General features: G+C 48.9%; 1 protein-coding gene across 2 annotated transcripts in view; it reads left to right on the top strand.

Annotated features, from left to right (window-relative positions):
• Osbp2 (oxysterol binding protein 2) overlaps nt 1-20,572 on the top strand; it is a 155,392-nt gene that overhangs the window by 31,691 nt on the left and 103,129 nt on the right. For both annotated transcript variants that reach the window (XM_050141413.1, XM_050141412.1), the window contains exon 2: nt 10,273-10,481. In XM_050141413.1, the coding sequence (XP_049997370.1) occupies nt 10,273-10,481 (209 nt within the window). The remainder of the gene's footprint in view (nt 1-10,272; nt 10,482-20,572) is intronic.

Genomic DNA, 20,572 nt, shown 5'->3' with positions numbered 1-20,572 from the left:
TAACCCTCCATTCCTTTTATTTTCTTTTTGTGAGTTTTTTGAGACAAGGCTTCAAGTAGCCCAAGCTAGCCCAGAACTCCTGTGACTTTGCACTCCACCCCCACTCCACCCCCCCACTCCACCCCCTTTTGCCCCTGCTGGGTTAAGGCATGCACTACTCTATCTGGGCTCCTTTCCTGCTTCTCCCCCCCCTCAAGTCCTTCAAGTCCTTTGCTGGATAGACTCATTGTAACCGTGTTCCTCAGCTGGTGGCTTCTGTTTCTCCAGGATGGTTTTGTATCTAGTTTGAGATTAAGGCCCCTCTGCAAATGTCTTGGTCTGTGCATGCCAGGCAGCCAGGGTCCAGAACAGCAAGCATTGGGCCTTTTGAGGCTCTGTGCTGTTAGTTACCTTTCACCCTGGTCAGAGGTCAGAGCCTCAACACTTGCCAGTATTATTCACATGGCACCGATTTTGTGTGCATGAAAGCTGCGAAATTGAGGGTGTCGTAGAGTGTCAGGCCATGCTTCCAGAGAGCCATGGAGGCCAGAATATGTGTGTCAGGGTTTGATTCTTTGGGACAAGCTACAGAGAGGACTTTTTGCCAACTTGTGAAGATGAAGCCTAAGTTGCAATGGAAACCCCAGCATGATAGAACCACGGGATGGCTACCGAGGAAAGCTGCAGACATGGGGTAGAGTTGACCCGAGTGAGGCTGTGTGTGCCATAGGCAGCAGCACAGGAAAGGGAGAGCTACCCAAGCTCTTGGGAGCCCAGAGGATTCTACCACAAGCCTAAGATGCCCGGCACGACACTGAGAATGAAAGGTGTCAGTCTTGCTTTAGCCTGATCGTTCCTGTTGTGTTCCCATCCTTCCCTTCGGGAGCAGGTCTGCTTGTCCTGCACCATTGGGCACTGGAGGGATGTAACCTACATTTGATTTTTTATAGGTTATGAACCTCAGATGAGTCTGTGAACCTCAGATGAGTCTTGGACTTTTAAGTAATGTTGCAATTGCTAGGCCATCAGGACTTTTGAATTTGGACTGAATGTGTTCTGTGTTATGAGATGGCAGTGAGCCTATTGGGAGACGGGGAGGAATGCTATGGTTTAAAAGTAGTGTGTTTGGTTATCAAGTTGATGAGATAGAAGCATGATGGTTAATATTGTCAACTGGACAAGAATGAGGATCTCTCAAGAGACAAACCTCTGGGCACACCTGTGAGAGATTATTACGAGTAGGTTAGTTGAGAAGGGAAGGCTAACCCTAAAAGTGGGCAGTGCCGGTCAGTCGGCTGGGATCCTGAATAAGAAGGAGAAAAGCAACAGGGCATGAGGAGCTGTGTACTAGAGACTGCTTGTGCGTTTCCCGGTGGCCTAGACCCAAATAATCGCATGGAAACTATATTAATTACAACACTGCTTGGCCAATAGCTTAGGCATATTTCTGGCTAACTCTTATGTCTTAAATCAACCCATTTCTATTAATCTATGTATCATCACAAGGCTGTGACTGACCAGTAAGGTTTTCTGGCATCTTTTTCCTTTGGCAGCTGCATGGCGTCTCCTTGACTCCACCTACTCTCTTTCTATATCTCTGTTCGGATTTCCCACCTGGTTTTACTCTGCTAAGCCATTGGCTGAAACAGCTTTATTCATTAACCAATAAAAGCAACACATAGACAAAAGGACTTCCTACATAATTTCCCCTTTTTTTCTAATTAAAAAAAAAGGTTTTAACTTTAACATAATAAAATTACATATAGCAAAACTCTTCACAGGGATCATGAGCAATAGCCTGGCAGTATAGTCACTGCCTTGCTAGTCACTGGCACTGGCTCAGCTCCGGCTCAGTGGAAGCCTTACTGGGTCTCACCTTGATGGCGTCATCACCTATGATGTCTCACCTTAGAAATAAAACCACTAACCACCCGAGTGCAAGAATCTGGAGATGTGGATGCAAACCCTGTGCTTTGGCTGTTTGTTTATCACTGTGGCTAGATATCCCGACAAAAGCAGATGAAGGCAACTTGAAGGAGGAAGAGTTCCATTTGGTGTTCAGTCTGAGGGAGTCTTCACCCTGGGACAGTGGGGCAGCGGGCTGCGACACAGCTGGTCACAGGGCATCTGTAGCCAGGAAGCAGAGGGAGGTGGATGCTGTCGGCATTGACTCTGGATACTGTCAAGTTTATAATCATTGTATGCCATCACTCCCCAAATAAATTCAGGGAGCCCAGTTTCTGACACAAATTACATGAGGGTCTTTGATATGAAAACTTGAGCTTGGATCACCTCTTCCAGCACCCCAGTGTGTGTGGGGGGGGGATGAGAAAAGTGCGGCAATGAACCTAGGGAGAGGAGAACTTTTAAAGGGGAAACACTGTAATCAGGGGAGGTCATGTCCTGTTGTCTTGGGTTTGGGTAGGGAGGGCATAGGGTAAGGTAGTTTCTGAAACCATTGGTCAGTTTTTGGGCATGAAAACCTAACAAAGAGCTGTTAATAACTGACAAGGTATCTTCAGGACAGGATGCCTCCTAGGAACATCTGGACCTCGTTAAATTTTATAGTCCCGCTCCTTAATGGGCTTTTCTCAGGGTATCCGTTCAAATTCCACCATCGCAGCACATTTCCAGAGCTGAGATGCCTCCCCCCCGACTCCGCTCATTACACGGCTTAAAACGAAGCCCCTTCTTTAATATAGAGTTTGCAAAGTCAGTTCCTCACAGTTACTATGTGACTCAAAGAATGGCAGCCCACATGGGACACTTAGGAAGGAGCAGAAGAAGCTTTGAGGTAGCACAGAAGGTCTGTGTCCATTGCACATAGGCAAATCACTAAGTGTTACATTTTGAGCATGAAATATCCCACAAACTTATGTCTGAACATGAACTTGATGACTCCAGAGAGTGGCACTATTTCTAAGAAACCATAGAAAATTTTGGAGATGGGACCTAACTAGAGGAAGCCGGTCACTGGAAGAGGGACTTTGACGTCTTTATCGGGTCCCCGAGTCCCCTCCCTTTCCCTGCTTCCTGGCTACTCAGTCACACCCTCACCACAATGGTGGACCAACATTGAAACCATTGGCATTCCTTTTCAACTTGTTTATGCCAGGTGTTTAGTTATAGAGATGTAGAAATAGCGAGAACAGAAAACCAGTGTTAGAGAAGTGGGGGAGTGGGGCTCTTGTGACTAACCCTGACCATGTGGAGGAGCTAAAGGAAGCTGAGGATGCTGTAAGTGGATAACTGTGGGAACGCAGAGCACCAGAGTACCAGAAAGGGGACAGTGGTGGTCAAGTGAGTGAGGTGTCAGATGACAGGGAGAGTTTTATTGGAAATGGGACCTGAAGCCATCCATGTTTCATTCTTACATTCATATGTCTTGGCATGTCCTGAAACCTGAGTAAAGCTAAATTTATAATGGCTAATTAATTTGATGGAGGAAAACTCCAAGTCAGGATAGCCTTCAGTCTATAGCATGGCTATTGTCGGTTGATTTTAGCCAAGCTCACAGCGAGACTCGGGATCAGAACGCAGAATGGGAATGCGGGGAAAACAATCAGTTCATCCAGAAAAGGAGCACGGGCAGCTCAGACAAGGAAGGCTTGGGAGTTCAGGAGGCTCTTTTTTTTTTTATTATTTATTTATTTATTATTTATACAATATTCTATATGCCTGCTGGCCAGAAGAGGGCACCAGACCCCATTACAGATGGTTGTGAGCCACCATGTGGTTGCTGGGAATTGAACTCAGGACCTTTGGTAGAGCAGGCAATGCTCTTAACCTCTGAGCCATCTCTCCAGCCCAGGAGGCTCTTGTCATTGAAAAGAAATAAAGCATTTGCAGGGCGGTGGTGGCGCACGCCTTTAATCCCAGCACTCAGGAGGCAGAGACAGGCGGATCTCTGTGAGTTCGAGACCAGCCTGGTCTACAAGAGCTAGTTCCAGGACAGGAACCAAAAGCTACGGAGAAACCCTGTCTCAAAAATCCAAAAAAATAGCCCGGGTTAAAACCGGTCTCGCTGAACATAGTGGACAGTGAGGACTACTGAGACCTCAAGAACAATGGCAATGGGTTTTTGATCCTACTGTACCTATTGGTTTCATGGGAGCCTAGGCAGTTTCGTGGATGCTCACCTTACTAGACCTGGATGGAGGTGGGTGGTCCTTGGACTTCCCACAGGGCAGGGAACCCTGATTGCTCTTTGGGCTGACGAGGGAGGGGGACTTTATTGGGGGAGGGAAAGGGGAGGCGGCGGTGGGGAAGAGACAGAAATCTTTAATAAATAAATAAATTAATTAAAAAGAAAAGTTAAAAAAATAAAACCCATTATGGATTGAAAAAGCCTTAAAAAATCCAAAAAAATAAAAAATAAATAAAGCATTTTGCATGGGGACAATCAGAAGATGGCCTCAGAGTATCTCAGTGATTGGCCAGACCCAACCTATGGCTGGATTAAGAGCATCAAGGTTTTGTTTGTTTGTTTTTGTTTTCTTTGAGTCAGGGTTTCTCTGAAGCCTGTCCTGGAACTAGCTCCTGTAGACCAGGCTGGCTTCGAACTCACAAAGATCTGCCTGCCTCTGCCTCCCTAGTGCTGGGATTAAAGGTGAAGCCACCAGCGCCCGGCACCATCATCAAGGTTTTAATTCATTTGCTTTGAGAGACGCAGAGCGCCCTGTATATAGACACATAGGCATTTTCCTGTTTCCATCAAACATAGGCACTTGGAGACTTAGACTGCTGTAGTCCTTGGGGACCTGCTTGGGCTAGTGTCATCCCCGTGATCCTGGTTACATAGGCATGCAGTACACAGAATTTACAGGGTCATGAAGGATCCCACCAGAATGCCAAAAGAAGGCTGTAGCATGCCACTAGCAAGCAAATTCCACCTAGCAAAAAAATGTGACTAAACTTTGTTTTTTAGTGTCTAGAATTCCTTTCCAAGCTTTCTCAGGTTTAATGTGGATTTAGTTGGCCACATTGGTGGTTCAGTAGGCTGCTTTTTTGTCTTATTGACTGTGTCCTTTGCTTTATAGAAGCTTCTCAGTTTCAAGAGGTCCCGTTTATTTATTGTTGCTCTCAGTATCTATGCTACTGTCAACCAGGATTTTTCAAAAATGTATTTGTTGTTTAAGTGTCAGAGGCAGAGTCTCATGTAGCTCAGGATGGTCCCAAACTCATGGGGTAACCTAGACGTGCTTTGAAATGGTCAAACCTCCTGTCCAGGCCTCCCAAATGCTGGGATTACAGCTATGTGTCAACACACCCAGTTGTCAACCACAATCCTTTAGATTTTTAAAAGTTACATTTATTTACTGTATGTGCTTCTCTCTGTGTGAATGTGTCTGTTTCTCTCTCTCTCTCTCTCTCTCTGTCTTCCTCTTTCTTTGTGTATGTCCTCTGTGGAACTTGTGGAGGTCAGATGACAGTTTGCGGGAGTTGGTTCTCTTCTTCCATCTTCTCTCCTTCCATCGTGTAGGTCTTAGAAATTGAACTCAGCTCTTCAGGCTTAGCAGCAGGAACCTTCATCCATGAGACATATTTACGGCTCTCAACCAGACTTTTTAGGAAGAAACAAAGCATTTTATAAACACCATGAGCAGGAGTGCCACTCCAGACAGCGATCTGAGTTTGAGGATGTGTTCCTGAATTCTAGGCTCCTTGCAGAACTGCACTAGAAGCCACTGAAATGAAAACAAAACAAATGTAATTAACAAAGTAAAAATAAACCCTTGCTGCTGGCACAGAGTGGATTGAACATGATCCATCTAGAGGGAAGAGGAAGAATAGAGCTGGATCCCAAGGCCAGGAATTCCCCTGGGCTGCAAGACTCTGAGAGGCCCTGAGCCCCAGATTTATAGAGCCCACTACATGATTTCCAAATAGTACAAATAAAATAGAAACTGAAAAATTGAAGACCTTGAATTTTTTTTTATTATGAGTAAAGTCTCTGTTTATTTGAATGCTCGGTAACTAGAAAAGCTAATGTCTATTTTCATTTTTTCAGATGTTCTTGATATTTTAAAATTTAAAAAATATTATACTAGCATAATTATTTATGCAGAATGATGGGTTTCATTGTGGATTCTCATTATGTATGTAATTTAATCTGATCATAGTCACTCCGTTGCCCCTCCTGTCCCCTCCTCTGGCCCATGCCCCTCCGCTTATCACCCAGACTCCCTTTTACTTTCACGTCTGCTTTTGTTTGTGTTGGTGGCACCAGGAGTTTTGTTAGAGCTGCTCACATGGGAGATGAGGGGTTGTTTTTAGGAGTGTCAGTAACTCACCAAACCCAGGACGACAGCGTTGTGACAAGGTTACCACCCGAGTGCCAGGCTTCATTTGAACTTCAACAGTCTGTCCAGTCTTGTCTTCATTTGAACTTCAACAGTCTGTCCAGTCTTGTCTTTCCTCTATTTTGTAATGCAATTCCGAATTCTACACTGTATTAGTGATTCTCTATGTCCATGTATTAGTCAGGGTTCTCTGGAGGAACAGGACTGATAACCTATGAATATGTAATACAAAGGAGAGATTTATGAGATTGACTTATATGCAATTTGGTTTGCATAGTCCAACATTGTCTGTCTGTATACCAGAAAGACTGCGGCCCCCACAGGACGAGATGTCTCAGTAGTCCTGACTTGGTGCTGCAGGCCTGGAGGGTTCCCTGGAGAGCTGCCATCTATTCAATGTTGGAAGGCGGAAGAAGCTGGGTGTGGATGTCAGTAGAGAATGGCAGCTGCAGTAGCAGCAACAGCATAGATGCACTCACTAGCAGGGTGTAAAGGAGGGCAGGCAAAGGCAGCTCTGGTTTACCCTCAACTATTTTTATATCTGGGCTGCTAAGGGAAGGGTCTGCTCATTCTGGGGGGGCCAACCTTATTAATCCTTTCTGGAAATACCTTCACAGACCCACCCAGAGGTGTGTGCTATTTGGCAAGCTTAACAATCACAGTCTGTAATTGTGTTTATGCTTCTTCTGATAAATATATTACCTCTCACCCATTTATTCCTACAGTCCTTTGCTTGAACCTGCACAGACTGCTGAGTATTTATTATATACACAGTATACACACACACTGGGCTGTGGTCTATACTTGCCCAGTGGATAACTTACAGTGCAATCCTGATATCACAAACTGGCCTGGCTTCTCCCATCTCCACTATGCATGAGGCACTTTTGTTTGCTGTGTTTCCACAGAAACCTCTGGAGCTGTTGATCCTCTCTCTTTTCTGATATTGGGTCCTGGACTCACTGTTTTGACTTTTGGGTATAAGGAGTCTAACTCCTTATTGTGTCTGCCAGTTTTACATTAGGCCTTTGCCTGTTTCTCTGCCTGCCCTGCTCTCCTGCTCCCCAGCTCTCCTCTTCTCCTGCTCCCCTCCTCCACTACTCCTCTGCTCCCCTACTCCTCTGTTCCCCTACTCCTCTGCTCCCCTCCTCCCCTGCTCCCTTACTCCTCTGTTCCCCTACTCCTCTGTTCCCCTACTCCTCTGCTCCCCTCCTCCCCTCCTCCCCTCCTCCCCTGCTCCCTTACTCCTCTGTTCCCCTACTCCTCTGTTCCCATACTCCTCTCCTCCCCTACTCCCCTCCTCCCCTCCTCCCCTGCTCCCTTACTCCTCTGTTCCCCTACTTCCCTGTTCCCCTCTTCTGTTCTCCTGCATTGTGATGCTGGGGCCTTTCCAGGTCTCTGAAAGCCTTGTGAATTTTCCTGGTCTTCCAAGTTTGGCTTACTCAAAAACAGTCTGCCTAGCATGGTGCTGTTGGTTAGTCACTATAACATTTAACACCCAGTCTCCATCCTAAAATTAAATCCATGATGTGAGGCTTGCGACAGACACCCCCAGCACTGCCAAGTCTGCACACGGAGCACCTTTCCTCTCGTGCCAGCATGGGAGCTGGGCCTGGCTTCAGCTCCCAGAGGCAAGTTCTCTAAGGGGCGTGGCCAAAGCAGAGCGAGTCAGAAAGGTAAAGCAGTCTTCAGATAGGGGATTGATTTGTTGGGTGTTGTGATGGCTGGTCTAATGTCAACTTGGCACAACGTAGGGTTACCTGGAGAAGGGCTCTGTGAAAGGTTATCTTAATTGCATTAATTGCTGTGGAAAATAATTATGTTAGTTACAGCAGGCAGCATCGTTCGCTGGGCTTTCAGTAGCGTGCATCTGTTTGTCTATTGCTTTCCGCTTTCTGATGTGGGTGTGAAGTGACCAGCTGGTTCAGACCCCTGCTGCCCTAACTTTCCCACCATGATGGACGGTACCTTGAACGCTGAGCCAAAATAAACCTTAAATTATCTCATCAGGGTGTTGTCATCAGCGACACAGAAGAGACTAGGATGCAAGCTGGTACTGGAAGCGAGGCCGTTTCTGTATGAACCTGACCTCTGGCTTTTGGGCCTGTGGGAATGTTTTGTAGGAGGAATGTGGAAGACCTTGGACCTTTGGTCTAGGAGAGCGCTGAATGCTGTCAGCAGAGCTTGATGGACCGTTTTGTTGGAGCTTAGAAGACAAGAGCGCTGAGAGAAACGTGGATGGAGGTTTCGGGGAATTAACTAGGGGCCATCAACGTGTTCTTGCCAAGAGTCTGCTTTTATTCTGTCATGTTGTGAGAACCTGAAGTGAAGTAAACCAACAAACAATGGGCCGGTTTATTTCAGAGGAAACTTTAGGACAGGAGAGCATTCGTGCTGGAGCTGATGTCGTCCATGCTGTTGAAGATCTGAATTGCTGAGCCTTCCTGAGCTGCACAAGGGGAGGGGGACAGGGAAGGTGTCTGGGAGCAAAACTCCATCAGGTGCGTCTAAGGTCATTTAAATCAAGACAGCCTAAGCTGCTCCTCGGAAGCAACTGCCTAAGAAAGTGTCTCCCAGCGTCAACACACTTAGACTGATACAGTTGTGGTCCAGAGTGGCCACATCCTGAGCTGGTGGGAGAGCTTGTCGGCAGCATCCATGCGGTTGCTGGTTATGAGGCATGGAGGATGCAAGATTGAGGGGGATCGTGGAGAGCTGCAGAGGCCAGGGACTCTGCAGCAGGGTTAGTGCCTTGCAGAAAGCCCCTGAGGGTCGTAGGACATCTGCCAAGGAGAACTACTGGCATAGGCTGGACCCCCCACCCCACCCCGCCATGGCCCCTGATAGAATCTATGTGTGTCGTGGGCAGCAGAGCTGGAAGGGTAGCACTTCGGAGACTTCTGGAGCTCTGTCGATTACATTATGAGCCAAAATAAACCTTTCCCTTAAGCAGGCAAAGAACAAGAGCTTCCTTCTTCCATGTCCTTTATATAGGACTAGAATCTGGGCCGCTGGAAGGTCTGGCCCAGATTAAAGGTGGATCTTTTCACCTCAAAAGATCTGGATTAAGTGTGGGTCTTTCTACTTCTGATGATTTAGTTAAGAAAAATCTGTCACAGGTGTACCCAGCCACAGGTGTACCCATTGGCTCCAGATGTAGTCAAGATGGCAGACCACCAGAATACAGGGCACAGCAGTAAATTGCCAAGTGAATTCATCCCCCTGGCAGTAGTAGACGCTTGCCAACTGTTCTTCCCTCTGTAACAGCCGAGATCTGTGCTTCTCATGGGGTTCTGGATTTCCTTCAAGTGTCTAAGGGAATGAGTTAAAGTGAATTCATTCACGACAGTTAGATCTCGGCTTTTAGACATGGGCCCAGCTGGAGATAATACAGACTTTTGTCCCCACTACTTCTCCTCTGGTGCTGTGAGCTCCCCAAGTCTCGTCACTGACATGAGGTGGCATCCCATTAGCCCTGTCATTGCCTTGAGCAACAGTGATAGCGTCTTTGCTCTGTGGCTTTCTTGGTGGAACAGAATGACAGTCTCGAGGACAGCACCATTCCAGGGTTCCTTCAAAGCAGAAGGTACCCTCGGGTCCTCCCCTTTGAGCTCTGGGCCCCCAGTCTCTGCTCTAGTAGCAACATCTCCGTCTTTGCTTCCAAGCCTTAGTGGGAAGATCCTGGCCTGAAGCCGCAGACCTGTTCTGCTTGTTGGGGTCTCCATTTCCTAGTGTCACAGCTCGAGGGCTCAGAGCACAGTCGGCATGCCACCTTACAGCCCTTCCACCTCTCCGCACAGTGGGCAGACAGGCCTCAGAGTCCTCCTTGACCCACCCAAACAGGTCATCCCAATAAGGCATTCTTTTCCGCTGGTGACCCCAGGGCGTGTCCCAGCTCCTGGGTGGAGATGAAGATTTCTTTACGAGTTTCTTCTGTCTGGAAGTTTTGGGTTCGGGAGCCTCACCTCATACCTTCTCTTGAATCCCACAGAAACCAGGGTGAAATGGCCCACACCTGCCGTGGAACCATCAACCTGGCCTCCGCACACATCGACACTGAGGACTCCTGTGGAATCTTGCTATGCAACGGGGCAAGGACCTACCACCTCAAGGCCGGCTCCGAGGTGGACCGGCAGCAGTGGATTACCGTCCTGGAGCTGGCCAAAGCCAAGGCTATCCGCGTGATGAAAACTCAGTCAGGTAGTGCCCACTCAGCACGGGGTGTGTGTGACTGGTGCCACGGTGTCCCACCAGAGGAAGTGGGGATCAAAAGCACTGAAACAGCAGTGACCAGGAAACTCAAGGGAGTCCGGTCCAGTTCAAAAGGTCCAAGGCCTGCGTGTGCCCTTCCCACTTGGTCGGGTGTACCCTCCACAGTGAGGGCAGGGGTCTTCCAAGGTGTTTGTGGATGGCTGACCTGGGCACAGACAAGTTTCCAGTGCCAGGGGCTATGTATGCCTTCTTTTGAATAAGAATGATTTTGAGGACTTTAATAAATGTTTCAGATATTGTAGTAACCCAGGCCCAGTATTGGATGGGGATCCAGGAGGGTGTACCTGTGTCTCAGACTCGATTTCCCCAGTGACCACATTGTGAGCACTGAGGACAGTTTCCCCTCCTAGCTTGGCCAGGCAAGACATCAACTCTGACGGTCCAAACTATTTACCTTCTTAAATTGATTTTGTTTTTAGAGACAAAACAATCCTGGCTATCTCACTCTGTAGACCAGGTTGGCTTTGAACTCACAGAGATCCGCCTGCCCCTGTCTCCTGAGTGCTGGGATTAAAGACACCACCACCACCCAGCTAAATTTTAAATGTACGCTACCGGATATGATTTATATGCTCATAGCTCTAAAATCCCCTGAGGAAAACCCATATTGGACTCCTGCCCCCAGCTGCCTACCTTGGTCTCTGACTGGAGGCCACCAGAGGTGCACATGTGTTCCAGGAGGTACTTGTCTAAAATGCAACACTCCACTGCCTTTCCCTGTTTAGCTGTTTATCCTAAATGTGTCCCTGTTAGTACATAAAAGCCTTGCCTTGGTTTTTCACTGTATGGAGGTACCATAGTTCCTTTAACCTGTTGTCTGGGGATGAGCCATTAGGCTGTTTCTTAAGATTTATGTACTTTATGAGTATGAGTGTTTTGCCTACACATGTCTGCTCATCGTGTGTGTGCGTGTGCGTTTGTGTATGTGTGTGGTGTCTCGGCATCCAGAAAAGGGCTCCAGATCTTCTAGGACTGGAGATGGGCAATTGTTAGCCTTTATGTGGGTGCTAGGAACCGAGCCCAGGTCCTCTGAAAGAGCAGCAATTACTTTTAACTTCTGAGCCATCTCTCTAACCTGAAGCTGTTTCCTTATTTTTCTGCGCTGCACAGTGGCCCAGGGAGTGGCCTGCAGGTGTCTTATTTCAAGCATGCATGTGTGCAGATTTGACACGGCAGTGGAGGAGGCTGGGGGTGGATTTAATGTAAGGGCTGTGTTAGATTGCTTAGGGCAGCTGTAGAGAAGATGGTGGGCAGAAAGAGAGGCTCAGTAGGACCTTAGGCAGAACCATGTTTACTCACAGGGAGGGGACACCTTTGTTACTCTTGCAAGCAGATAGCCAAAATGCCCCCAGGAGATGGAGTGCGGCCTTTCCTTTATCAGGGTGGAAATGCCTTCCATAGTCTGCGAGGGAAGCTGGGAAGTGTAGTCTTTCAGCAGGGAGCATTTGGGCTGTGCTGGGCCCTGTGAACCCATGGTCTCTGTGATTGCCTGTGGACAGCCACTGTGGTGACAATGGGGTGGGCACTCAGGTCAGCCTTGTTGTTCAAGTGAGGAAACCTGCCACTCATGGAGGAACTTGTTTCCTCTTTTCTGAATGAGTGACTACAATAGCTTCTAAAATTGGTGGATAGGCAATATTTATTAGATTAACTATTTACATTTATTTATTGTGTGAATTGTGTGGTGTTTATGTGTGTTTATGTATGTGTTTTTCTGTGTGTGGTGCATGTGTGTGTGGCATATATGTAGGTGCATGAGTGCCACTGTATCATGTATGTGTGGTGTATATGTGTGTATATGTGTGAATGTGTGTGTGGTGTGTATGTGTGTATATGTGTGGGGGGTACATAAGTGTGTATATGTGTGAATGTGTGTGGTGTATATGTGTGTATATGTGTGTTTATGTGTGTATGCGTGCATGGTGTATATGTGTATATATGTGTGTGTATGGTGTATATGTAGGTGCATGAGTGCCACTGTGTTGTGTGTGTTATACCCAAATCCACAAAGTCCCCACAAAAGCCAAGAAGGAGACCGAGTCCCGTATGTAAAAGCAAAAATTTTAAGTAGGTTTGCAAACTCGGTCTCTCCGTATGTCCAACGTATTGGAATAAACAGAGACCCGAGCTCAGTTAGAATTGGGTTTTTATAAAGGTGCGGGTGAGGGGTCTCTGAGGTTCAGGACCCCTGATTGGCTGACAGTTGTCTCAGGGTGTCGTGGTGAGTGTGTGCTGCCAGGTGGTCCTATCTACATCGGGTTGGAACGTTAGGCATTTCCTTTGGATGGTCTGTTTTTGGGTGGTGCTTGGATAATCTCAAGTTTGTGGTTCTTCCTGCAGCCAGGTATTGCTTCAGGGTAAACTACTGAGACTCAGGCCTTTTATTAAATTTATTGATAGCCGAGTTCTACTCTGGCAGGTGATAACAATTGGAAGTAAAGAACTTCCTTTGGGTGACCTGCCCATACTTAGCTTATCGTGGCTGGCTCCTACAGTGTGGAGTTCAAAGTGTTAGAAAAAAAAAAAAATCCTAAAATGGGTGGCTCTGCCGGCGCAAAAAAACCCAATTAGGTAAGATCAAACCAAATTAAAATGTCCATTGTTTTATTAAATATGGCGCTCTCAGGTGGCCGAGCGCACGGCAGGGAGACAGGAAAGCGGGGAGCACGTGCAAACCAGGAACCACGTGTTCCTCCTCTGGGAGCCACTTAAATACCCTGTGGGAGTGGTCCTGGTCCCCCCCCACCAAGGGAGGGCTGAGGACCTGGCATTCTGGGATTTGGAGTCCAGACCAATGCAATTCCAAGCCAGGCGCTGGGGCTACGCTCACGACTTAACACAGAGGTTCATCTTGTGGGTTCCCAGGATGGAAGAACTCAGCTAAAGTCCCACTACCTGCTGAACCTAAGAGGACAGTCCCATTCAAACCAGCACATTCCACTCCCTGGCCCCATAGACGTGTAGCCATATTGTACTGCAAAATTCACTTACTCCATCTTCAAAAGTCCCCATAGTTTTTCACAGTCTCCTCACTGTTAAAAGTCTGAAGTCCAGAGTCTCGTCTGAGACTCAAGGCAAGCTCTCAATTGGAACTCCCTGTGAAATCCAAAAAGCACACTACACATTACACACTTTCAACGCGCAGTGCCAAAGAATATACGTTATCGTTCCAGACGGGAAGAATGGGGAAGAGTGAGGAAATGCCGGGCCAAAGTTAGGGTTTCTATTGCAGCGACAAAACACTATGACCCAAAACCAAGTCGGGGAGGAAAGGATTGACTTGGCTTACCCTACCAAATCATAGTCCCTCATCAGAGGAAGTTAGAAAAGGAACTCAAGCTGGGCTGGAACCAGGAGCTGATGCAAAGGCCACGAAGGGGAGCTGCTCAGTGACTTGCTTCTCTTGGCTTGTTCAGTCTACCTTCTTATAGAACCCAGGACCATATGCAGCCAGCGAAGGCACCACCCACCATGAGCTGGTCCCTCCCACATTGATTGCTGAGAAAATGCCTTACAGCTGGATCTCATGGAGGCTTTTCCTCGGCTGAGCTCCTTTCTCTCTGATGACTCTAGCTTGCATTAAGTTGAAACATAAAACCAGCCAGTACCCAAACTAGACCAAAACTCAGCAAGGCAAACTCCAAATCCTGTAGCTCCATGTCTGATGTCAGGGGCTTAGATGGCTCTGCTTGTTAGGATCCAGGCTTTCTGCTGGCCTGGCCTGGCCTCTGGCAGGATGTACCCAGGCTGTACACTGACCAGCCTAATCTGTACACAGGCGCAAAGGTCCCTTTAAGAGACAAGCTCCACCCCCTCTTCCCTGCTGTCCTTCTGGAGAGGCAGGTCTCTATCTTTTTCCTAACCTGCCCCCCCCTTCCTTCCCTCCCTCTCCTTACTCTCTCAATAAACTCCACACTCAAGTTCTCTCTGCGTGTCATATTCTGTCACCCACTGTGGTTTGGGCCCAGCTGCAAAGGTCCCTCTCTCGTGCTGTTATTAACGCTGCCCCTTTAGCATTCATTGCTTCTCTCCCAGGCTGGTGCCCCTCCCTCTGTGCAGCGCTCTAACCTCTAGGGGTCTCCACCGCATTCCAGGCCTCACTTCCACAGCTTCACACGGTGGCCCCTCCAGGCTTTCGTGTATGGACTCCTGAGGCACACCTGCCCTCCATGGCTCTCCCTTAACCACAGAGGAAGATCCCACAACCCTTAGTCCTGTATCTTTCACGACTCCAAAGCTAGACTCACGTGGCCAGGGCTGCCAAGCCAGCTGTGTGCTTGGTGAGGAGCCTGCCCTTCTCCTTGAGTTACATTTGAATAAGCTTTGATTTGTGGAAACGGTTTTTTGCCCTTCGTCTTGTGTGGGTCAGGTCTTTCCTCGCCTCCCTCAGCATAAGCCTAGGCTCCAACATTCAGTTTCCTGCGGTTCCTTTTCTCCTCAAACTACACTTTGTTTTTGTTTTGGCCCGTTATCATTTTAGGTTTGCTTAAGAGTTATCACTAATAATCACGTGACCGAGCCAGTTTTAGGTTGTCTTGACACCTTCACTGTCGACATAATCTGTCCCGAACTCGCCAGCTTAGCCTCAGGCAGATTCCTAAAACAAAGGCAAAAAGCAGTCACAGCCTCTGCCAAAATCTCGTGAGAACGGACTTTAGCCCAGCAGCGACTATTGCTCCTCTCTGAAGCCTCCTGAGGGGCCTCTTGTCCACCTTACTCCCAGCACTGCCATCTTCCAAGCCCCTACTACTGGCCCATTAACTCCCTGCTTACAGTGTTCAACTGCTTTCCTAGTCGAAAGTCCCAAGGTCTCCCTATTCTCCAAAAACAGCATGGCCAGGCCTGTCATGCAAAACCCCACTCCCTCACACAACTTCTCCCTTGGTTATTTTTCTATTGCTCTAGAAAGACACCACGACCAAGGCAGCCTATAGAAGAAACGGTTTACTGGGAGCTCATGGGTTCAGAGCGTGAGTCCATGACCACCGTGGCAGGGAACATGGCAGCAGCAGGCACGCATGGTGCTGGAGCCGCGGCTGACAGCTCACATCTGATCCACAGGCACAAGACAGACAGGGAGAAAGCAGACTGGGAATGAGGTGGGCTTAGGAAACCTCAAAGCCACTCCCACAGTGACACACCTGCCAGTCCTTCCCCGGTCCAACAGCTGGGGACCAAGCATTCAAATATATGAGCCTGGGGGGGGGGGCAGTCTCCTTCAGACCACCGCAACGGGAAACTGGAACAAACTTTGAGACGATGGAGATGGGAACACAGCATAAGAACACTCGCGGGGTACAGCAAGAGCAGCTCTCAGAAGTTTCTGCTGTAGAAACACACATTGGACAGCTGGCTGTGAAAAGGAGACTCAACAAACAGGAAGAACAGACCACAGTCACTAAAGCCAGACAAAAATGGAGCCATATTGTTAGCTCAGCCTGCCCCTTAGAGTGCTGGTCAGACCCCATCACAGGAAGGAATCAGGCCACACCCCTCTGCTCTCTTTCCTGGAGATTAATTTTGCGTCAGCTCCTCTTCCATACCAACGTTGGCCCTTGTCTTATTTCTAACAGTTATTGCTACTGACCTTGCAGGAATAAAGAGAACTATATATAGTTGGATAACCTAGACGGGATGAAATGGGGAAATGTCTGAGCAAGATCACTGTGACTAACTGCAAAAATCTTAACATTTGCAAAGAAGTGTGGCATGGGAATCAGACCTCACAGTAAAGAAAACCCAAGACCAGATGGCAGAGCTGGGGAATTCTACCAAGAACTTAAGGAAGCATGCACACCAGTCCTATCAAAAAAAAAGAAAAAAGAAAGAATAAATAATTCTTATTGTGCAAAGCCAGCCCTGACACCGAAGTCCACCAAACTCCACAAGAAAAGAAAACTTGGCTCGTCATCCTATACGAGCACGGATGTAAACAACATTCAACAGTGACTTGTTAAGGATTGTGCTCCATAATCAAGTAGGATTTATTCCACAAATTCAAGGAGGTTCAAAAGAAAAGCAGTCCATGTAATATACCAATTTGATTGACGAGGGCTGCACAGTCATCTCAAGCAACGCAAGGAAAGGAGTCGACGGATACCCACCACTCTTCCGCCGTACAAACTCAGTAAGGCCTGGAGAGAGGGCTCGGTGGTTAAAGCCCTGACTGCTCTTCTAGAGGACCCGGGTTTGATGCGCAGCACCCGCATGGTGGCTCACAGCCATCGGTAACGCCAGTTCCATGGATTCTAATGCCTTTCTCTGGCCTCCATACACCAGGCACGTATGTGGTGCACACACATACTCCAGGGCACAGAGAGCCTGTGCACTTAGTATACATGGTGAGCTTGGGACCTAGCACTGAGCATAGCAGAGGGGTTAGAGCTCAACCACGGGTCTATTGTCGGCCTGTGTTCCATGGCACCCTCAGCAGATCTGCTAACCTCCTTGTGGGGAAGCGCTGAGGCGAGGTTTCTCTCTGCCTGGTACCACTGAGTTCTGGGCCAGTTTGGACTACATAGTGACACACAGTCTCTTACAAACCGATGAAGGAAAACAGAAGTCAGGATGTGTGGATGAGGGCACAGACCCATTTCTATGGTACAGAGGGAATCAGGGCTGAGGGCAGTGAAGCTGGTTTCGGCTTAGCTTGAGAGACAAAGCAGAGCACCTGAGATGTGTGAGCCGGGACACAGAGAGGTTACAGCTGAGAGCTGAGTCTTGTGGTGGCCCAGTGGCCTTGTCAGGCTTGATACTGTCCTTCTGGCTAGCTTTTTTCTTCTTCAACTTCCCACTTTCCATGTTAGGTGGCATGCTATTGGTAGCACAGGCAGATCCCTCGGGTTGGGGCGTGCCCAACACTGGCTAAGCGCCTTGGTCTCTCAGTGCCTGTTTCCTTATCTTTGAAATAGGCAGTCGGTCAGGGTTAACCCCCAGTCCCTACCCACAGCCATAGGGCCCTGGTTAAACCAGGTATTTCTGGCATCTAGTTCCCTTGTCTTGCTCAGCTTCTGGAAGGATTATTTGACAATATGCAGAAAGTGGCACACTGTGGGTACAACAAGATTCATTCCTGGGAGCTGTGCTGTTGATGTGTGCCCTACCCTTCACATGCCAGCGGCAGGTAGTGTGGCAGAGCCGCTCCACTGGAGAGCAGGTTCCGGTGCCTGTCCCATCTACCTGCTGCCTGTCCCCCTGAATCACGGCACCAGCCCTAGATGACCTCCGTGATCACATCTCCCAAGGAGATTGTCATATTGGGATATGAAGGGTCTCCCTCCCAAAGGCTCATGAATTGGGTTCCCCAGTTGGTGGTCCTATTTAGCGAGGGTCTGGAAACTTCAGGAGGTGGGAATTTTCTGGGGGGAGGAAGTCACTGGCAGTGAGCACTTGGGGGAACCCTGTGTCTGGCACCTTCCTGTTCCTTTCCTTGCTTCCGATCGGCCGTGAGTTGACGAAACCCCTCTGCCTCAAGCCCTCATCACTATGATGCTGTCTAAGTTCAGGAGACCAAGCAGCCATGGCCAACTGAAAGAAAAGCAGCTAATACAGACATATCACTGGTGCAGGGACTCAGCCAGGGCTGTCCTGGCAGGCATGGCACACTTCTTGAGGAAATGCGAGTGTCAGGCAGGGAGCAGCTGGCTGACGGGGAGAGTGGGTTTTCTCTCCCGGCTCTGTCCATCTGTGGGTCTTCTCCAGTCAGGACCAGCTGTTGGAGTAGGGCTGGCCTGGAAACCCACACTGCCATGACACCCAGACACCTCTGCATACTCTGGAAGCAACTGCCCACTTGGGCACCCAAAATTTACCCCTGTGGACTTCTCCATTTTGTGATTGTGCCCTGACTCCAACTGCACATAGGTTGGAGGCAGACCCAGTCTCTGCTCTGCGGTCATCTGATGATGTGCGAAGTCCCAGCTGACCAGCTGCTCAGCGCTCTCACACTTTAACCACGGTCTCAGCAGGAATGAGCACAGACCCACCCCGAGCTACCTGGCACAGTGGAGGTGTGGTGCTCCCCTGGGGATCATGGCAGGGGTGGGAGCAAAGGGCTCTAGATCTGATCAGGAACCAGGGGCATCAAGGGCCGTTGAGAGACACCAGCGTGACCAGAATCTAGGACTCCGACCTTTGGCTAGGAGAATGACGGGCAGAACAGTTGGCCGAGTTCAGTGGTGAGAGCCCAGAAGTCACTGTCCATCCCAGGCAGCTCTGTTTTCAGTGGGCATTCCCTCTTCCAAAACCCCTACCAGGTGACCTCTTTTTCCTGGACTCTTACATCTGATTGTTTGAGTACAGGTTGAAAGGTGGGTTTGGATAATGGCTACCCCTGGGCTGTACTGGGAAAGGCGGATATGCCTGTAGCCTGCGTGCAGACTTGTTACATCAGGCTTTGGAAGCAGTGGGGCCGCTGGTACCAGAACAGCTCATGACCCAATGGTCCTTCCTCCTGTGTCTATTCCTTCCACTTTGCTTGATGGCGGCTCTGATGGCTCCTTCCCCTTGTTGCTGATGGTGGCTCTGATGGCCCCTTCCCCTGTTGCTGATGGTGGCTCTGATGATCTCTTCCCCTGTTGCTGATGGTGGCTCTGATGATCTCTTCCCCTGTTGTTGATGGTGGCTCTGATGGCCCCTTTCGTCTGTGTATTTGGGGGTGCAGGGAATACTTTCCCTGATGTAGAGCTGGTTCTCATTTGTTCATAAATACCATGTCACGATTACTAAGCTCCAAGAAATCAGAAGCTCACAGTGCTCGCAAAGCAAAATTTAACCAATCCTGCTACACAAGGGAAAGTGAGTGAATTTTCTTTCAATGTGTTTGCGAATTCACAGAGAATGTTGAAGTAAGCCAGTCACGGCACAGACTCTGAGAGGCCAGGACTCTGGGCGCTCTTGGCATTCCCTTTCCCTCCCGACAGCCCTGTGGCACGTGTGGGAAGCACTTTCTCTCCACATTCACATGGAGTCGCTCAGAGCCAAAATGTTCCACATGCGCCCATGTTCACACATCATTCAGACAACCTCCCTCCTTGTCCTTTTGTGTTCGGGGGGGGGGGTGCTTAGCCTGAAGTGAAGACTGAGGTCAGGAAATCCCTGTCTAGGGAGAGGTTTGCAGATGGACTCCAGTGAGCCCCGTAAAGGAAGAAGAGAGTTGTGCTTCGGGTGGAGTAAGAAGCCAGGGGAACGGGGACCCTGGTGTGTGGCACTGTTTGAGGGAAGACACAAGCAGACATCTTCTGGCTTCAGATATGGAAGCCATGACAGACCAAAGGACGGATACTGCTCAAGTCCACCTGGATGGACCTATGGGTGTTATTGATTGGGGTTCCTTACAGTATGGATGAGGGGCTACTTACAGGAGCAGAAATGGCTCAAAGGCAGCTGCATCACCAAAGCCCATCCAGCGTGAGTGAGAGCTCACAGAGCTGGAACCTGAGCACACTGCTCAGCTGCAGGAGGCTCCACAGATAAGAGTGTCCTTTGCAGGTCCGGGAAGCAGAGCTGGTCTCTGCTTCTGTCAGTTGTCTGGTCTGGCCTGAGCCTCTTCCAGGAAGCTGGGCTGGTCTCTGTTTCTGCTAGTTGGCTGGTCTGTTCTGAGCCTCTTCTAGGCAGCCCCCAGTTGGTCTGAGACAGCTCTCAGCTGTCCCTCCAGCATATACCTGAAAGGAGAGGGGCCTAGTGTATCTGCTCTGTTTCAGGCACAGTCTGAAACTTTTGAGTTGTGTACCTCCTGAGTTTAAGGATCTTTTCTGCAGGGTGGAAGGTTTTTTCTGGGAGGAAATTGCAAACCCCCTGTTCCAGAAGAACTCTTGGGAGAGAGCTAGCCATGGCCTGAGCAAAGAGGCTCAGGCAGTCCCTTCCCTGAGGAAGATAGAGTGTTGAGGGGAATTGGATGACTGGGCGCTGCAGTAGGGTGAGTGTGAATAAGACAGGGTGAGGGGCCTTCCACAAGGGAAGAGCTATATGTCAGGCTACAAACAGCATGGCCCACTCCATCTAAGGCAGTGGTTTTTCTG

The sequence above is a fragment of the Alexandromys fortis genome, unplaced genomic scaffold (genome assembly GCF_014885135.2).
Source record: "Alexandromys fortis isolate MF-2015 unplaced genomic scaffold, M_Fortis_MF-2015_v1.1 scaffold_7, whole genome shotgun sequence".
Lineage (NCBI taxonomy): Eukaryota > Metazoa > Chordata > Mammalia > Rodentia > Cricetidae > Alexandromys > Alexandromys fortis.
The sequence above is the reverse complement of the archived record's forward strand: the minus strand, read 5'-3'. Positions and strand labels throughout refer to the sequence as shown.